Source organism: Salmo trutta, chromosome 35, assembly GCF_901001165.1.
Source record: "Salmo trutta chromosome 35, fSalTru1.1, whole genome shotgun sequence".
NCBI lineage: Eukaryota > Metazoa > Chordata > Actinopteri > Salmoniformes > Salmonidae > Salmo > Salmo trutta.
This window is the reverse complement of record NC_042991.1, coordinates 19196947-19216922: the sequence shown is the minus strand read 5'-3', so window position 1 is coordinate 19216922 and position 19976 is coordinate 19196947. Positions and strand designations below refer to the sequence as shown.

The following is a 19976-nucleotide window of genomic DNA, read 5'->3' as shown; positions in this document are numbered from 1 at the left end:
GTGTTTGGCACCACATTGGATATATTCACCTGAGCCTGCATGACAGTCTCTTGCTCTCTCAGAAGTTTAGCTTGTAGTTTCCACTCAGCTGCATGTACCAGTAACTGGTTAAAAACAAAACACACGTAAAGCACAAATTTACCTTTTTCTTCAACTGCAACTCTTGCTCCATCAATGTGTAGCATTTCTTTGTTTTGTCAATTGCCTCCCTAAGCAGCTAACAACAGAGACAGTGGATGGTTACAGTACTCATTTCTGTGAGCATCAAATGCACAACAAACATGATTGGTTTTAAACTTAATACCGTTTATTAGACAAAAGTTACTCAACTATATTTACATTGCTTTACAGTACTTTGTGGGTAAGGTCAGTAAAAGTTGTGGTCCTGTGCGGCTCAGTTGGTTCCGCATTGCACTTGAAACGCCAGCAATGTGGGTTTGATTCCCATGGGGGACCAGTCTGAAAATGTATGCACTTGCTACTTTAAGTTGCTCTTGATAATAGTGTCTGCTAAATGACAAAAAATGTAAGTACAGTGACTCACGTATTCCTTTTCTCTCTTGTGCTTCTCCTCGGCCTCCTGCAGCTGTGCATTAGCTTGCTCCAGTTTGGTATCAGACAGCTTCTGCTGCAGGTCATGGTGCTTGAAGATCTTCTCCAAGCTCTGAGTGATAAACAAGGTGAGAGGACACACTAGATTAGACACTTAGTTTTGAGAAGGGCTTCTAAGACATTCTGTACAGGTTATGAATTCATCAATTAGGATACATTTCTCACACTTTCTAGGTTTCTAAAACCACCATTGCCATCCTGTCTGTCTATGACAAATTGTCATAAACATGCGCCTTGAAAAGTAATTAAGGCCATTGTTGTTTGTGCACAGTATTTCATTGGAAAGTTCAGACACGTTTTATGATGCCTGAGAGAACAGACAAAATGGTGGGTGGAGAACTAATAAAAACCTGGGACGTGAATTACAGTTTCACAATTAATAGGAGGACAAATGCAAAAGCCTTATTATTTTTTTCTTAAGTATGTCTTTTTCAGGATTACATTTACATTTGTCATTTTAGCAGACACTCTTATCCAGAGCGACTTACAGTAGTGAGTGCAATCATTTTCATACTTTTTCATACAACCCTGTCATAAAAGGGATTATTATTATCAGGGCACAAATTCTGATAAGAAAACTGACCCCAGATTAGTTCAATTAGGATAAATAATTGTTTCTATAGATATTATTTATTTTTCCGCATGAGACTAATCTATACTGCACAAAAATATAACAATTAAAAAAATGTAACTGAGTTACAGTTCATATAAGGAAATCAGTCAATTGAAATAAATAAATTAGGCCCTAATCTATGGACTTCACATGAGTATGCAGGGGTGCAGCCATGGGGGACCACTTGGCATTCAGGCCCACCCATTGGGGAGCCAGGCCCAGCCAATCAGAATTAGTTTTTCCCCACAAAAGGGCTTTATTACAGACAGAAATACTCCTCAGCTCCCCCCCCACAACCCCCTCAGACAATCCCACAGGTGAAGAAGCCGGATGTGGAGGTCCTGGGCTGGTATAGTTACATGTGGTCTGCGGTTGTGAGGCCGGATGGGCGTACTTCCAAATTCTCTAAAATGACATTGGAGGCAGCTTAGGGTAGAGAATTCTTTCTTTTTTTACCCCCTTTTTTCTCCCCAATTTCATGGTATCCAATTGGTAGTTACAGTCTTGTCTCATCACTGCAACTCCCGTACAGACTCAGGAGAGGCGAAGGTCAAGAGCCATGCATCCTCCAAAACACAACCCAACCTAGCCACACTGCTTCTTGACACAATGCACATCCAACCCGGAAGCCAGCCGCACCAATGTGTCAGAGGAAACACCGTACACCTGGCGACCTGGTCAGCGTACACTGTGCCCAGCCCACCACAGGAGTCGCTAGTGCACGATGAGACAAGGATATCCCTGCCGGCCAAACCCTCCCTAACCCAGACGACACTGGGCCAACTGTGCACCGCCCCATGGGCCTCCCGGTCACAGCCGGCTGCGACAGAGCCTGGGCTCAAACCCAGAATCTCTGGTGGCACAGCTAGCACTGCGATGCAGTGCCTTAGACCACTGCGCCACCCAGGAGGCAGGGTAGAGAAATTAACATTAAATTATCTGGCAACAGCGCTGGTGGACATTCTTGCAGTCAGCATGCCAATTGCACATTCCCTCAAAACTTGAGACCAGCGCTGTGGCATTGTGTTGTGACAAAACTGCACATTTTAAAGTGGCCTTTTATTGTCCCTAGCACAAGGTGCACCTGTGTAATGATCATGCTATTTTAATCAGCTTCTTGATATGCCACACCTGTCAGGTGGATGGATTATTTTGGCAAAGGATAAATGCTCATTAACAGGGACATAAATAAGAAATACGCTTTTTGTGCGTATGGAGCATTTCTGGGATACATTTTTTTCAGCTCATGAAACATGGGACCAACACTTTACATGTTGCGTTTATATTTTTGTTCAGTGTATTTTCTTTACTATGGCAAATAGCCATATGTATAAACAGTGTGGAATAATCCACAATTTCTCTGCCAAAAGGAGAACATTTAATGTCCATCTGGAAATGAATCCATCTCAGCATTTAGCCAACTATCAAATGTCAACTTGTGTCCATTTTATGCAACTGCTGATGTCAGAATGGCTTGTTCATCATTGCAATGTGTGGTTCTAATCACTTATTTTAATAGGACACATTAGATGTTATTTTGATGTCAAATAATCACATCTCTTTCTGGCACGCTGCCTCTTAATTGTTTATGCTGACTACAACCAGCAGATGGCACTTGAGACAAATTACTAGAAACTCCACCAGTAAAAAAACGACAACAACTAAATAGGACATTTAAATCATGATGGTTTTTACACACCATTCCCAGCTGTGTATGTGAGCAGCAAAGCAGCAGCAGCAGCAGCCACCAACTGCATGGCAGATCCTGGCTTTCGTATGTCACTTCAGGCTTGTCCTTTCCCTGATGTGTTGTATTGTATTTTTTATGGATTTATTTTATTTATTATGGCTGCTGCCAGGCAGCTACTCTTCCTGAGGTCCAAATTAAGGCAGTTATACAGCACCAGTCAAAGGTTTGGACACACCTACTCATTCAAGGGTTTTTATTTATTTTTACTATTTTCTACATTATAGAATAATATTGAAGACGTCATGAAATAACACAAATGAATCATGTAGTAACCAAAAAAGTGTTAAACAAATCAAAATATATTTTATATTTGAGATTCTTCAAAGTAGCCACCCTTTGCCTTGATGACAGTTTTGCACACTCTTGGCATTCTCTCAACCAGCTTTATGAGGAATGCTTTTGAAGGAGTTCCGACATATGCTGAGCACTTGTTGGCTGCTTTTCCTTCACTCTGCGGTCCAACTCAATCCAAACCATCTCAATTGGGTTGAGGTCGGGTGATTGAGGAGGCAAGGTCATCTGATGCAGCACTGCATCACTCTCTTTCTTGATTAAATAGCCCTTACACAGCCTGGAGGTGTGTTTTGGGTCATTGTCCTGTTGAAAAACAAATGATAGTCCCACTAAGCGCAACCCAGATGGGATGGCATATCGCTGCAGAATGTTGTGGTAGCCATGCTGATTAAGTGTGCCTTGAATTCTAAATAAATCTGACACACCTTGATCTGTTTTACCTGTCTTTGTGCTTGTCTCCACCCCCTCCAGGTGTCGCCCATCTGCCCCATTATCCCCTGTGTATTCATACCTGTGCTCACTGTTTGTCTGTTGCCAGTTCGTCTTGTCTCGTCAAGCCTACCAGCGTTTCTCCCGTACCCCAGTTTTCTCTCCAGTCCCTGTTTTCTCATTTCCCGGTTTTTACCATTCTGCCTGCCCTGACCCTGAGCCTGCCTGCTGTTCTGTACCTTGTGACACTGCCCTGGATTACTGACGTCTGCCTGCCATTGACCTGTCGTTTGCCTGCCCCCTGTTTTTGTAATAAACTTTTATTACTTCAAACTGTCTGCATCTGGGTTTTATCCTGAGGTCTGATAAAATCACTGACAGTGTGACCAGCAAAGCACCCCCACACCTTTATACCTCCTCCTTCCTGCTTCACGGTGGGAACCACACATGCGTAGATCATCCGTTCACCTACTATGCGTCTGTCTCACAAAGACACGGTGGTTGGAACCAAAAATCTCAAATTTGGACTCTTCAGACCAAAGGACAGATTTCCACTGGTCTAATGTCCATTGCTTGTGTTTCTTGGCCCAAGCAAGTCTCTTCTTCTTATTGATGTCCTTTAGTAGTGGTTTCTTTGCAGTAATTCAACCATGAAGGCCTGATTCACACAGTCTCCTCTGAACAGCTTATATTGATGTGTCTGTTACTTGAACTCTGTGAAGCATTTATTTGGGCTGCCATTTCTGAGGCTGGTAAATCTAATGAACCTATCATCAGCAGCAGAGGTAACTCTGCATCTTCCTTTCCTGTGGCGGTCCTCATGAGAGCCAGTTTCATCACTGTTCTTGATGGTTTTTGCGAATGCACTTGAAGAAACTTTCAAAGTTCTTGATATTTTCCAGATTGACTTCATGTCTTAAAGTAATGATGGACTATTTGCCATAATATGGACTTGGTCTTTTACCAAATAGGGCTATCTTCTGAATACCACCCCTACTTACCATTTCTCCAAAAAGTACAATCTTTGTCCCCATGTGCAGTTGCAAACCGTAGTCTGGTTTATTTATGGCAGTTATTGAGCAGTGGCTTCTTCCTTGATGAGCGGCCTTTCAGGTTAAGTTATTATAGGACTCGTTTTACTGTGGATAGAGATACCGGTTTCCTCCAGCATCTTCACAAGGTCCTTTGCTGTTGTTCTGGGATTGATTTGCACTTTTCGCACCAAAGTACGTTCATCTCTAGAAGACAGAACACGTCTCCTTCCTGAGCGGTATGTCGGCTGCGTGGTCCTATGGTGTTAATACTTGCGTACTATTGTTTGTACAGATGAACATGGTACCTTCAGGCGTTTGGAAATTGCTCCCAATTATGAACCAGACTTGTGGATGTCAGCATTTTTTTCTGAAGTCTTGGCTGATTTCTTTTGATTTTCCCATGATGTCAAGCAAAGAGCCACTGAGTTTGAAGGTAGGCCTTGAAATACATCCACAGGTACACCTCCAATTCACTCAAATGATGTCAATTAGCCTATCAGAAGCTTCTAAAGCCATGACAATTTTCTGGAATTTTCCAAGTTGTTTAAAGGCACAGTCTTTTCTTTTAGTGTATGTAAACTTCTGACCCATTGGAATTGTGATATAGTGAATTATAAGTGCTTTAATCTGTCTGTAAACAATTGTTGGAAAAATGACTTTTGTCATGCACAAAGTAGATGTCCTAACCGACTTGCAGAAAACTATAGTTTGTTAACAATGAATTTGTGGAGTGGTTGAAAAACGAGTATTAATGACTCCAACCTAAGTGTATGTAAACTTCTGACTGTACATGCACATATCCACATATATATAAACATTCATACATATACACATATACATATACATACACACAGATACATATGTACATATATACACATACACACTTTTTTTGGAATATACCTTCCTTTTTTATTCCCCGCAAACCAAACCACCACTCCCCCAATTGGAGTAAACTAATAAACAATAACGCTTAGCCTTCTCCTTCCTGCGTATACATACTATACACATTTTACAGACACAATCTATTTTACAATAGTTATATTTTGTTTGTTTTTAGTCCTGGCCTTCCTCTATTTCTAAGATCCACCCAGTTCGATTTCTATTTGCCATATATTTTTCAACTGTCCTGTGATGATTCACAAAGTACTGAACCTTTCTATTCTCATCGTTTCTGAAGATTGTAAATTAAAGTTAAACATTTTGTTAAAATAATTATTATATTATTGATCAATTGACTATGACTTTTCAAATCACCAAGTATTGCTATCTGCAGCGTTAGCGCTAGGTAAGTATTGCAATTCTTCAGCCATTCCTGGACCTGTGACCAAAAACGAGCTACATATTGACAGTACAAAATAAATGATCTAATGACTCTGCCTCCTTGCACAAAATCTGCAGAGTTAGGATGATTGTATCCACCACATATACAGTGGGGAGAACAAGTATTTGATACACTGCCGATTTTGCAGGTTTTCCTACTTACAAAGCATGTAGAGGTCTGTAATTTTTATCATAGGTACACTTCAACTGTGAGAGACGGAATCTAAAGCAAAAATCCAGAAAATCTCATTGTATGATTTTTAAGTAATTAATTTGCATTTTATTGCATGACATAAGTATTTGATCACCTACCAACCAGTAAGAATTCCGGCTCTCACAGACCTGTTAGTTTTTCTTTAAGAAGCCCTCCTGTTCTCCACTCATTACCTGTATTAACTGCACCTGCTTGAACTCGTTACCTGTATAAAAGACACCTGTCCACACACTCAATCAAGCAGACTCCAACCTCTCCACAATGGCCAAGACCAGAGAGCTGTGTAAGGACATCAGGGATAAAATTGTAGACCTGCACAAGGCTGGGATGGGCTACAGGACAATAGGCAAGCAGCTTGGTGAGAAGGCAACAACTGTTGGCGCAATTATTAGAAAATGGAGGAAGTTCAAGATGACGGTCAATCACCCTTGGTCTGGGGCTCCATGCAAGATCTCACCTCGTGGGGCATCAATGATCATGAGGAAGGTGAGGGATCAGCCCAGAACTACACGGTAGGACCTGGTCAATGACTTGAAGAGAGCTGGGACCACAGTCTCAAAGAAAACCATTAGTAACACACTACACCGTCATGGATTAAAATCCTGCAGCGCACGCAAGGTCCCCCTGCTCAAGCCAGCGCATGTCCAGGCCCGTCTGAAGTTTGCCATTGACCATCTGGATGATCCAGAGGAGGAATGGGAGAAGGTCATGTGGTCTGATGAGACAAAAATAGAGCTTTTTGGTCTAAACTCCACTCGCCGTGTTTGGAGGAAGAAGGATGAGTACAACCCCAAGAACACCATCCCAACCGTGAAGCATGGAGGTGGAAACATCATTCTTTGGGGATGCTTTTCTGCAAAGGGGACAGGACGACTGCACCGTATTGAGGAGAGGATGGATGGGGCCATGTATCGCGAGATCTTGGCCAACAACCTCCTTCCCTCAGTAAGAGCATTGAAGATGGGTCGTGGCTGGGTCTTCCAGCATGACAACGACCCGAAACACACAGCCAGGGTTACTAAGGAGTGGTTCCGTAAGAAGCATCTCAAGGTCCTGGAGTGGCCTAGCCAGTCTCCAGACCTGAACCCAATAGAAAATCTTTGGAGGGAGCTGAAAGTCTGTATTGCCCAGCGACAGTCCCGAAACCTGAAGGATCTGGAGAAGGTCTGTATGGAGTGTACCAAAATCCCCGCTGCAGTGTGTGCAAACCTGGTCAAGAACTACAGGAAACGTATGATCTCTGTAATTGCAAACAAAGGTTTCTGTACCAAATATTAAGTTCTGCTTTTCTGATGTATCAAATACTTATGTCATGCAATAAAATGCAAATTAATTACTTAAAAATCATACAATGTGATTTTCTGGATTTTTGTTTTAGATTCCGTCTTTCACAGTTGATCAAGGAGGTGATGGAGTCCAGGTGAGTGTCATTATGCCCCTAATGCTGGTGACAAGTTTGCACCCTAACGAGCAGCCTGGTGACCTAGAGGCCCGAGAGGGCATGTGACAGGGTGAGACATTCTTACTAATTTACTAGAGAACCATTTTGGATTTAAGTATAACTTTTGCATGACTGATGCCTTTAGTTAGTGGTCTAATTGCTTTAATATTTTATCATTTCTGCCTTCTGAATTCATATTCATTATATAAATAGGCCCTTTTATTTTTGTCTGGATCGCTATTCCAACTAAAATTGAATATTTTTTGCTCATATAATTGAAAAAGCAGGTCGCTAGGTGTAGGCAAAACCATAAGCAAATAGGTAAACTGTGATATGACTAAAGAATTAATCAGGGTGATTTTTCCACAAATAGACCTTTCCATGGTAGCAAGATCTTATCTATTTTTGCTAACTTTATATTAAAATTGATTGGAGTGATATCCTTTCTTTCTTTCGGGATATGTATACCGAGTATGTCCACATCCCCGTCAGACCATTCAATTGGTAAACTACACGGTAATGTAAAAGTATATATTTTTTTGTGATCCAATACGTAATATAGTACACTTATCATAATTTGGTTTTAATTCAGAGAGGTTCGAAAAAGTATCTAGATCCTCTATGAGGCTGTGGAGGAATTCTAATTGTGGATTTTTGATCCCTTAATATTATTGTTTGATCTAATTTTAACAGCTAACATTTCGATGGCAATAATAAATAGATATGCCGATAATGGACAACCTTGTTTTACTCCTCTTGACAGTTTAAAACGTTCTGAGATGGAGCCATTATTTACTATTTTACACCTAGGGTTACTATACATAACTTTAACCCATTTTTATAAGAGATTCTCCTAAATGGAAATATTCCAGGCATTTATATAAAAACTCCAGTCGTACTTTATCAAAGGCCTTTTCAAAGTCAGTTATGAAAACCAGGCCTGGTTTCCCCGATATTTCATAGTGTTCTATTGTTTCCAGTTCTTGTCTTATATTATCTCCAATGTATTATCCATGTAAAACCTGTCTGATTAGGATGAATAATATCTGACAAAAGCATTTTAATTCTATGCGCTAAGCATTTAGCTAGAATTTTTGCATCACAACACTGAAGTGTAAGAGGCCTCCAATTTTTTAAATGGACTGGAGTTTCATATATACCAATTGGATCCTGTTTCAGTAATAATGAAATCAGACCATGTTGAGTGTCTGTTAATCTATCATTTATATAAGAGTGGTTATAACATGCTAATAATTGTCCTCTGAGCATATAAAAAAAGGTATTCCTCCACTGGTAATGCCATCCGGCCCTGGTGTTTTCCTGGACATAAAGGCTTTAATTGCATCAAGAAGTTCCTCCTCTGTAATTTGGCCTTCACATGAGTCTTTCGGTACAGATGTTAATTTTACATTATTAATGGGAAAAATATCCATACAATTAGCTTCGGTTAGTGGAGATGGAGGAGACTGAAATTAAAACATACGCTTAAAGTACTTCACTTGCTCTTTCAAAATATTGTTCGGTGAATCATGAGTGACTCCATCATTTGTAACAAGTTTCAGTAAAACGTTTTTGGTAGCATTTCTATGTTGAAGATTGAAAAATTATTTTTTCCCCATATTCCATCCAGTTCCCCTAATTTTTTTATAATATATTACACTGGATCTTTCTTGAAAACGTTCCTCCATTTATTTTTGGTTTTCCTCTAACTTACTCTGCGCCTCAATGGTACAGTTTTTATTGCTATCTATCTGTACTGTTAGTCCTTCAATTTCCTTTGTTCATTTGGACTCTTTCAACCTAAATTGCTTTTGTTTTATAGATGAGTACTGAATTGCATGGCCTCTAAAGGCACATTTAAAAGTGTCCCATACAATAAAGGGATCTGCTGTACCTATGTTTGTCGGAAAAAGTCAGTTATAAATTCTTCTGTCCTAGTTAAAAACAAATGATCATCCAGTAGGCTGTGATTAAATTTACAATATCCTCGCCAACGTGGAAATTCTGTAAGAGTAATATATTTGCAATTATGTGATGGTCCTACCGCACTCTGTCCCATATCAACACTTTTAAAACTTTTGGGACCAGAGAGAATGACATAAGAAAGTAATCTAGACAACTAGCTTGATTAAGCCTCCGCCATGTATATCTGATTTCCTTAAAAACCTTTTAAGGATTTGCCCCTTTTTTTCAATTTTTGCCTAAAATGACATACCAAAATCTAACTGCCTGTAGCTCAAGCCTTGAAGCAAGGATATGCATATTCTTGGTACCATTTGAAAGGAAACACTTTGAAGTTTGTGGAATTGTGAAAGGAATGTAAGAGAATATAACACAATAGATCTGGTAAAAGATAATACAATGAAAAAACCAACCATTCTTTTGTATTTTTTTGTAACATCATCTTTGAAAAGCAAGAGAAAGGACTTAATGTATTATTCCAGCCCAGACGCAATTTATATTTTGTCCACTAGATGGCAGCAGTGTTTGTGCAAAGTTTTAGACTGATCCAATGAACCATTGAATTTCTGTTCAAAATTTTGTGTCAGACTACCCAAATCTGCCTAATTTGTGTATTAATAACTTTTCATGTTCAAAATTGTGCACTCTCCTCAAACAATAGCATGGTATTATTTTACTGTCATAGCTACTGTAAATTGGACAGTGCAGTTAGATTAACAAGAATGTAAGCTTTCTGCCAATATCAGATGGTATGTCCTGGGAAATTTCTTCATTTTAATTTCATTTTAGTCATTTAGCAGACGCTCTTATCCAGAGCGACTTACAGTAGTGAATGCATACATTTCATTAAAAAAAATTCCTGGACTGGTCCCCCGTCTTGTTACTTACAACCTCATGCTAATCGCATTAGCCTACATTAGCTCAACCGCCCCGTGGATGGGACACCGATCCCGAAGAAGTTTTAAGTGCCTGAGGGTGATAGTTTGTAGTGTGATTTCCTTTACAGTCCATAGAAGTATTTAAAACCGTATTATAATCTCCCACCATAATAATAGAGTCTTGTTTGTAGGGTTGATAAATTCTTATATACACTACTGTTCAAAAGTTTGGGGTCTTCAGTTTCTTGGCAATTTCTCGCATGGAATAGCCTTCATTTCTCAGAACAAGAATAGACTGACGAGTTTCAGAAGAAAGTTATTTGTTTCTTGCCATTTTGAACCTGTAATCGAACCCACAAATGCTGATGCTCCAGATACTCAACTAGTCTAAAGAAGGCCAGTTTTATTGCTTCTTTAATCAGGACAACAGATTTCAGCCGTGCTAACAGAATTGCAAATCATTTTCTAATGATCAATTAGCCTTTTAAAATGATAAACTTGGATTAGCTAACACAACATGTGGTGGCAGGGTAGCCTAGTGGTTAGAGCGTTGGACTAGTAACCAAAAGGTTGCAAGATCAAATCCCTGTACAAATCTGTCATTCTGCCCCTGAACAAGGCAATTAACCCACTGTTCCTAGGCTATCATTGAAAATAAGAATTTGTTCTTAACTGACTTGCCTAGTTAAATAAAACATGCCATTGGAACATGGTGACCTTGGCTGATAATGGGCCTCTGTTTGCCTATGTAGATATTCCATAAAAAAATCTGCCTTTTCCAGCTACAATAGTCATTTACAATGTCTACACTGTATTTCTGATCTATTTGATGTTATTTTAATGGCCAAAGAAATAGCTTTTCTTTAAAAAAAAAGGACATTTCTAGGTGACCCCAAACTTTTGAATGGTAGTGTACATTTTCAAAGAAGCGTGGATCACCATTATTTGGACCGTATAGGTTAGTAAGCCATATTTGTTTATGGTCCAATAACATATTTAAAATCATCCATCTACCTTGAGGATCTGTTTGGACAATTTGCACATTTGGATCAAAATAACTGTTAATTAATATCATCACCCCTTTTGAATTTCTTTGCCCATGGGAGAAATATATTTCGCCCACCCCCAGTCCCTTTTCCACAACTTAATCTACAATTGTTGAATGAGTTTCCTGTAAACAATAGATATTATATTCCTTCTCTTTTAGCCAGGTAAATATTGATCGTCTTTTCTTATTATCTGCTGAGCCTTGACAATTATAACTAGCTACACTTATTTAATGAGACACAAGTTTAAATTCTATTCATCATAATATATGTTTGTAAACGTACCATTAAAAAGTAACATGATGATTGAGTGTCTATACAGCTGTACCATGATATTTGCATTGCTACTAAGTAAAGGGTGACTACTTTGAAGAATCTCAAATATAAAATGTATTTTGATTTGTTTGGCTACTACATGATTCCATATGTGTTATTTCATAGTTTTGATGTCTTCACTATTATTCTACAATGTAGAAAATAGTACAAATAAAGAAAAGCCCTTGAATGAGTAGGTGTGTCCAAACCTTTGACTGGTACTATACATTTGAAAAACTTTACAATACAATACATTCATAACAGATTTCACAACATATTAATAAGTGCGTGCCCTCATATTAAGTGTGTTTTTGTGATTATACTGTATATGACATGCTATAGTGTCACTCAATGAGCGAGATTCAACCTTAAAGAGGGTATGAATTTGTCATGTATACAGCACAAATAAGGAGCCCTTGCTGGCTATATCTCTGAGTATTGATGTGAGTAGGAAGCAATAATAGCTTTAAGCATAGCAGCGGGAAGCAAGGGTGCTGAGGGGGCTGCATACTGTATATTTAAAAAAATACATTTGTGCACTAGGATTTTATTACTCCTGTATGAGCAGTCAGCAGAGCAGAGAAAATCTGCCCCCCCCCATCGACAGCACCCCCACTCCTAAACATCTTCCCGCGGCCAGCCATGCCTCTAAGTGTCTCTGAGTGTCTTTATTCAAAGATCTGACTCAACTCTTTTGTCACAGCCATCTCACTCAACATTACATACAAGTGTTCATTTCCTGTAGATGAATCATCATCAATAACATCTTTGGTTATCAAATTACTCTCTGACTGGAGCCTGCATGCATGGAGTTAGTGGGCCGGGGATGAGGGTGTACAGATATACAGACATGTAACAGTGAGGTTAAGTGTCCCTGTCGTGTACCTCCTCTCTCTGCTCATACTGGCTGATGATGTGTTTGAGTTTGTCTGCCAGGTTGGTGTTCTCTGAACACAGCTTGTTGTTGCGGTTACTGTGCTGCTCGATCTGAGCCTGGATGTCTGTCAGCGTGCTCTGGAAGTGAGTGGTGATCTCCCTGCGCTTCTCCTCGTCCTCACGACAACGCGCAAGGGTCTCCTCCTGAGGGAGGGGGAGAGGGAGAGAGACATTCAGACTTTAGTCAACCTCCAACACAACTCTCTCATAAAGTTGCTGGGGTCAGGTTTGTGAAATGCCAGTTTCCAGACTCAGCTTACTGAGAAGCAAGCCAAGCATTGCCAGAGTTTCTATATTAAGACATGGCTGTTTATTTTACAAATGACACAGGCGTAAGCTCCCACATGGGAAATGTAACTCAATTCAACCTGCAGCTAAGTGCTCAAAGACAGAGCTCCTACCACTGAAGTAGCAAAGCACATTAACGCCACTCCTCCTCAGACTCTGTCTTACATAAGGAGCTACCAGATGACAAGACATGATGTTCCACTTTCAACAGCTGTCGCATTCCCATTCAAATCGGCACATTTTGATTCACTTTGCATGTAGCAACAATGTTCACTTTACAATCAGATTTTTGCATAATGATTGCTGCATATCAATCGGTTTTACCCAATAGTCAAATGATAACCCTAACTCTGCTTCCACCCCCATTTTCCTTTATACATTGAAATGTGAAGATGTTAGAAGGAAAGAGATGGATGGGTCAAGGCTTTAAGCTTTAGCCCATCAGGGGAGGGCCGCGCCCATCCTCTGCTTGTGCCTCTGAGCCTTTTTCTCTCGCCTTTGATTTATAGTCGAAGGCCAGATGCCACAAAATACCAATGAGACCATCCCTCTTGTCAGAGAGCCACGTCACCGGTGCCCTGTGTCTGAGGGGTCTCCTCCCAAGGCCTGAGTGTGAATCACACACACACACTAACGCACACACGGCGCAGTGTGGCAGTGAGAGACAACAGAGGTCCTCCAAGTGTAGAGAGACGGGGTGTCCAATTACCTCCCCAGGGTAGAAGAACAGGAGATGAAATACATCCCAGAGGTTGTGTAAGGGTTGCACAATAGACAGGATACTGATCCAGTGAAAAGGGTCCATTTGTTTACAGATCATTGAGCATTATGCCATTAATGACCAATCGGGTGATTTATAAATGATTTATAAACAAATCAAATGCCCATTTAATCATACTGTGTACATAACTGTTGGCTGTGAATCAAAGAATACGTGAACACTGGCTTCAGTGATGTTGATGTTAAGGGATAAACTTAATCAAAACCGGAGATTTAGCTGAAGAGGTTTCACATTAAGAGGACTAACAGCAGTGGCAATGTGGCAACACAATATAAATCTTTGATTATGCTAAACCTGTGACCTTTGCTTAAGCATGTGGCCAAATTAGGTAGTGCAATTGGTCATGGACGTTCTTTGAAACCTTACAGACAAACTGCCTATAATGGGATGACTAAACATTTGTCAATCTATTATTTATAGATGTAACAGGACACTCAAGCACGTAAAGACTAATTGAGCTATGACCCTCTCACATTGAGAGCACTCTGACTCAGGGAAGAGAGTCAAGGCCTTTTGGAAGTGGCCCCTTTAGCCATCTAACTTTTAGAATGAAAATACCAGTTTAAGAAACAAAATGAAATATACAGTGGACAGTGAGTATAGTTGACAACCATTGACAGTAACATTTTCTCTCTCCTGCATTTGATGTCCTATTTCCCTCATCAAGTCTATTTGAGTTTCAATACTCACAGCTACCAACAGTGAGACATCAATAGATCAGTTGATTAAACATACAGTAAGAGGCTGGTAGATTGTTGCTCTGCTCCCCTGCTGTGTATTGGAGTCAACTAAAGGCGTCCGCATGGTTCCCATCCAAAACAGTTTGGAACAGTTTGTGCATACAGTACCAGTCAAAAGTTTGGACACACCTACTCATTCAAGGGTTTTTCTTTATTTTTACTATTTTCTACATTGTAGATTAGTAGTGAAGACATCAAAACTATGAAATAACACATATGAAATCATGTTGTTACCAAAAAGTGTTAAACAAATCAAAATATATTTGAGATTTGAGATTCTTCAAAGTAGCCACCCTTTGCCTTGATGACCTACTCTGGCCCTTCTTTGGACACTGTGTTAACAAACCTCCAGACGAGCTTCAATGCCATACAACTCTCCTTCCGTGGCCTCAAACTGCTCTTAAATGCAAGTAAAACTAAATGCATGCTCTTCAACTGATCGTTGCGCACACCTGCCAGCCCATCTAGCATCACTACTCTGGACGGTTCTGACTTAGAATATGTGGACAACTACAAATACCTAGGTGTCTGGTTAGACTGTAAACTCTCCTTCCAGACTCACATTAAAACTCTCCCATCCAAAATTAAATCTAGAATCGGCTTCCTATTTCGCAACAAAGCATCCTTCACTCATGCTGCCAAACATACTCTCGTAAAACTGACTATCCTACCGATCCTTGACTTCAGCAATGTCATTTACAAAATAGCCTCCAACACTCTACTCAGCAAATTGGATGTAGTCTTTCACAGTGCCATCTGTTTTGTCACCAAAGCCCCATATACTACCCACCACTGTGACCTGTGTGCTCTCGTTGGCTGGCCCTCACTTCATATTTGTCGCCAAACCCACTGGCTCCAGGTCATCTACAAATCTTTGCTCAGCTCACTGTTCACCATAGCAACACCCACCTCCAGCAGGTATATTTCACTGGTCACCCCCAAAGCCAACTCCTCCTTTGGCCACCTTTCCTTCCAGTTCTCTGCTGTCAATGACTGGAACAAATTGCAAAAATCACTGAAGCTGGAGACTCATATCTTCCTCACTAACTTTAAGCATCAGCTGTCAGAGCAGCTTACAGATCATTGCACCTGTACATAGCCCATCTGTAATTAGCCCACCCAACTACCCCATCCCCATATTATTATTTATTTGTTTTGCTCCTTTACACTCCAGTATCTCTACTTGCACATTCATCTTCTGCACATCTATCACTCCAGTGTTTAATTGATAAATTGTAATTATTTCGCCACTACGGCCTATTTATTGCCTTACTTCCCTAATCTTACTTAATTTGCACACACTGTATATAGACTTTTCTATTGTGTTATTGACTGTACGTTTGTTTATTCCATGTGTAACTCAGTGTTGTTTGTGTCGCACTGCTTTGCTTAATCTTGGCCAGGTCGCAGTTGTAAATGAGAACTTGTTCTCAACTGGCCTACCTGGTTAAATAAAGGTGAAATATATATATATCTATATTTTTTAAATGACAGCTTTGCACACTGTTGGTATTCTCTCAACCAGCTTCATGAGGTCGTCACCTGGAATGCATTTCAATTAACAGGTGTGCCTTGTTAAAAGTTCATTTAATGCGTTTGAGCCAATCAGTTGTGTTGTGACAAGGTAGGGGTGGTATACAGAAGATAGCCCTATTTGAAAAAAGACCCAAGTCCATATTATGACAAGAACATCTCAAATAAGCAAAGAGAAACAACAGTCCATCATTACGTTAAGATATGAAGGTCAGTCAATCCGGAAAATGTCAAAAAATGTGAGCGTTTCTTCAAGTGCAGTCGCAAAAACCATCAAGCGGTGAGGACCGACACAGGAACGAAAGACCCAGAGTTACCTCTGCTGCAGAGGATAAGTTCATTAGAGTTACCTGGACCCCAGATTGCAGGCAAAAATAAATGCTTCACATAGTTCAAGTAACAGACACATCTCAACATCAACTGCTCAGAGGAGACTACGTGAATCTGGCCTTCGTGGTCGAATTGAAGCAAAGAAAACACTACTAAAGGACACCAATAAGAAGAAGAGACTTGCTTGGGCCAAGAAACACAAGCAATGGACATTAGACCGGTGGAAATCTGTCCTTTTGTCTGAAGAGTCCAAATTTGAGTTTTTTGGTTCCAACTGCTGTGTCTTTGTGAGACGCAGAATAGGTGAATGGATGATCTCCACATGTGTGGTTCCCACCGTGAAGCATGAAGGAGGAGGTGTGATGGTGTGGGGGTTCTTCGCTGGTGACACTGTCTGTGATTTATTTAGATTTCAAGGCATAGTTAACCAGCATGTCTACCACAGCATTCTGCAGCAATACGCCATCCCATCTAGTTTGCGCTTAGTGGGACTATAATTTATTTTTCAACAGGACAATGACCCAACACACCTCCAGGCTATGTAATGGCTATTTGACCTGTACGGAGAGTGATGGAGTGCTGCATCAGATGACCTGTCTTCCACAATCACCCGACCTCAACTCAATTGAGATGGTTTGGGATGAGTTGGACCGCAGAGTGAAGGATAAACAGTGAAGGATAAACAGTAAATGAGAACTCCTTCAAGACTGTTGGAAAAGCATTCCATGTGAAGCTGGTTGAGAGAATATCAAGAGTGTGCAAAGCAGTCATCAAGGCAAAGGGTTTTTTATTTATTTATTTTATTTAACCCTTATTTTACCAGGTAAGTTGACTGAGAACACATTCTCCTTTACAGCAACGACCTGGGGAATGGTTACAGGGGAAAGTAGGGGGGATGAAAGAGCTAATTGTAAGCTGGGATGATTTGGTGGCCATGATGGTATGAAGGCCAGATTGGGAATTTAGCCATGACACCGGGGTTAGTAGATTCTTATACTTTGAAGAATCTCAAATATAAAATATATTTTGATTTGTTTAACACTTTATTGGTTACTACATGATTCTATGTGTGTTATTTCATAGTGTTGATGTCTTCACTATTATTCTACAATGTAGAAAATAGTAAAAATAAAGAAATACCCTTGAATGAATAGGTCTGTCCAACCTTTGACTGGTACTGTATATTACGACAACATTTTGTAGCATTTTTGTTCATTTTGGTCTTTGGTAAGGGTTTTCGGCTGTTCATACACACAAAAAAATTTCTCAAGGCAAGCTGAAGTTCGGAGCCAAAGTCTACGCACCTTCATTGGTCAACAGTAGGGATCCGTCAATTAAGTGTTTGTTGTCATTCAACGATAGACAACTCATTTTCATGCAATTTCTGTTCACCTGAGAAATACTGCACCAAACATCTTAGTTAGATATGTAAAATTGCGCGACTAAGATCTCCTCTGTGAAAATGTCAAAATGAACAACAGATTTCTTGAGTTATTTTAGATCAATTCTGACTATTTTGAGGAAGTGGCTACGGTGTCTCAAGATGGAGTAACAGTACTATTGACACTTTTTCTCATGTTTCAAGCGAAGATCTTTTAAGCGAGTATACGAGTACACTCGTTTGGTTCGGTTAGGCGCAGGCCAAACCGAAGCATGCAAAGCCTTAAGTTTGAGCTGCGCTGAACCCCTGGTGTTGAATGGAGTTGACTGATGATAAACTGAGCTATCTGGACCCCTGCTGTTCAGCAATGTAGGGTTGACTTGTGGTTGAGCTGTAGCAGAGTAGGTTTGTGGTACATAGTATTGCTTGAGATCTTGATAAATGCTTTCTTTCAGAGCTAATGCGTATAAGCTTTAGCTCAGCAGGCTAATGTGGTCTCACATTGTGTATATGACCTGGATTCAAAACCCAGTTGGTCTTGAATGCCCACTTTAAGGGTCTTTGACCCATAATGTTGAGTAGATTAGTGTAGTGTTAACTGAGGCTGAGCTGAGCAGTGAGCATCAACCCACCTTCAGGGTCTTGAACCCATAATGTTGAGTAGAATAGGGTAGTGATGGAGCCGAACAATTATCACCCACCTTGAGGGTCTTGTTGTGCCTCTGGAGTTCCCTGCAGAGGCCCTCCAGTTTGCTGTGGGCCAGGATGTGTCTGCTGTGCTCGTACTGGAGCTGGTCCCTCTCCTTCCCCATGTGGCCCTGCTTCTTCTGAAGGAACCTCAGCTGCTTCTGCTCCCCTCGCTGCTCCTCCAGCTGTGGACCATGTTGACAGATGTGCCATATACATTGCACTGCCTTTCAGCCTCTGCCCTCTGTTCAGACTTCGGCTGTCTAAGCTGCTTTTGGCTAACAACCGACTGGGTGACTAAACTAATAAAAACATGTCCTAAGATGATTTGGTATGGCTGGGTGGGTGGATGGGTATATATTTGTTTCATCTCGACATCTCTTTAGGTTTGTCTCTTTCTTTTTCCTGGTGATATTATGCACTGTATATGTAGGAACTGTCCAATTACTACACATGAAGCTGACTGATAGCCGATGTCTTTGGTAATATTATTCATAATGCCTAGTGTTCCTGATGTTGTCTTGTTGAGGAATTACAGAGCCATGTTGTAGCTAGCTGTCTTATTATGGAATATGGCCTTTGCGTTCAGATTCGCCTTTGCAGCCTGAGGCGCAGAATATTTAGGTCATCACGGTACGAGACTGAACCACTTTCAAGATCTCACTAGGCACTCCCTGTTGATTCATGTGTGTTTTTATTTGTTTCCTTTTAACTTTCCCTGGTCTGTTTTATTGCTGCTGGTTCCTGCTGTGCTGAAGGACTCTACTCTCTGGTGTGCTGATAGAGGGGAGAAGAGAACACTCACCAGTTCGGCATACTTCTTGAGTAGAGCATCCAGTTTCTCTTCTGGCGTGCACAGCTTGTTCAAACTTTGCATTAGAAGCGTACCCTCCTTTCCTGTATGGATAGAGAGAAATCATGTAATGTTAGTTTCCATTTGGACAGGCACTAGAAAAAGAAAGATGAAAAAAGGCCAACAGGGATCATTCTATAAATGGTTTCAAAATAAATACTTTTCTGAAGCAATTTCCCCTGCATGAAAGCTCTTGCATCTTGACACCTATAGCTTTGGAAAAGCAAATAAAATCAAATGGCTGAAAATGCGTAACCAAGATTTGTATTACCCTCTGTTGCTGGCCTGGTTTCATATTGATGCAAAGAAACTATCTCCAACATCTGCTGTTGGTTAGAAAATACACTTTGTGTTGCTCCGAAGCAGGCCTCTCCCCATAACTTGTGTAACCTGTTGTCACGCCCTGACCAGGTGAACTCTGCTATTTTGGTCAGGGTGTGGCATTTCTATGCTTTATTTTCTATGTTTTGGTTATAGCCTTTCTTTGTGTTTTATTTCTATGTTGGGCTCGGGGGTGATTTCCCAATCAGACAGCTGTC

General features: G+C 40.5%; 1 protein-coding gene across 3 annotated transcripts in view; it reads right to left on the bottom strand.

Moving 5' to 3' along the window:
• The window catches only part of LOC115174795 (beta-taxilin), a 40562-nt gene that overhangs the window by 8508 nt on the left and 12078 nt on the right, over positions 1 to 19976 (bottom strand). For 2 of the 3 annotated variants that reach the window (XM_029733701.1, XM_029733704.1), the window contains exons 3-7: positions 19390 to 19481; positions 18599 to 18769; positions 12794 to 12988; positions 545 to 664; positions 30 to 104 (exon numbers count right to left, since the gene is read on the bottom strand). In XM_029733701.1, the coding sequence (XP_029589561.1) occupies positions 30 to 104; positions 545 to 664; positions 12794 to 12988; positions 18599 to 18769; positions 19390 to 19481 (653 nt within the window). Of the gene's footprint in view, positions 1 to 29; positions 105 to 142; positions 218 to 544; positions 665 to 12793; positions 12989 to 18598; positions 18770 to 19389; positions 19482 to 19976 lie in introns of all 3 variants that reach the window. The other variant, XM_029733702.1, reaches the window with a different exon arrangement.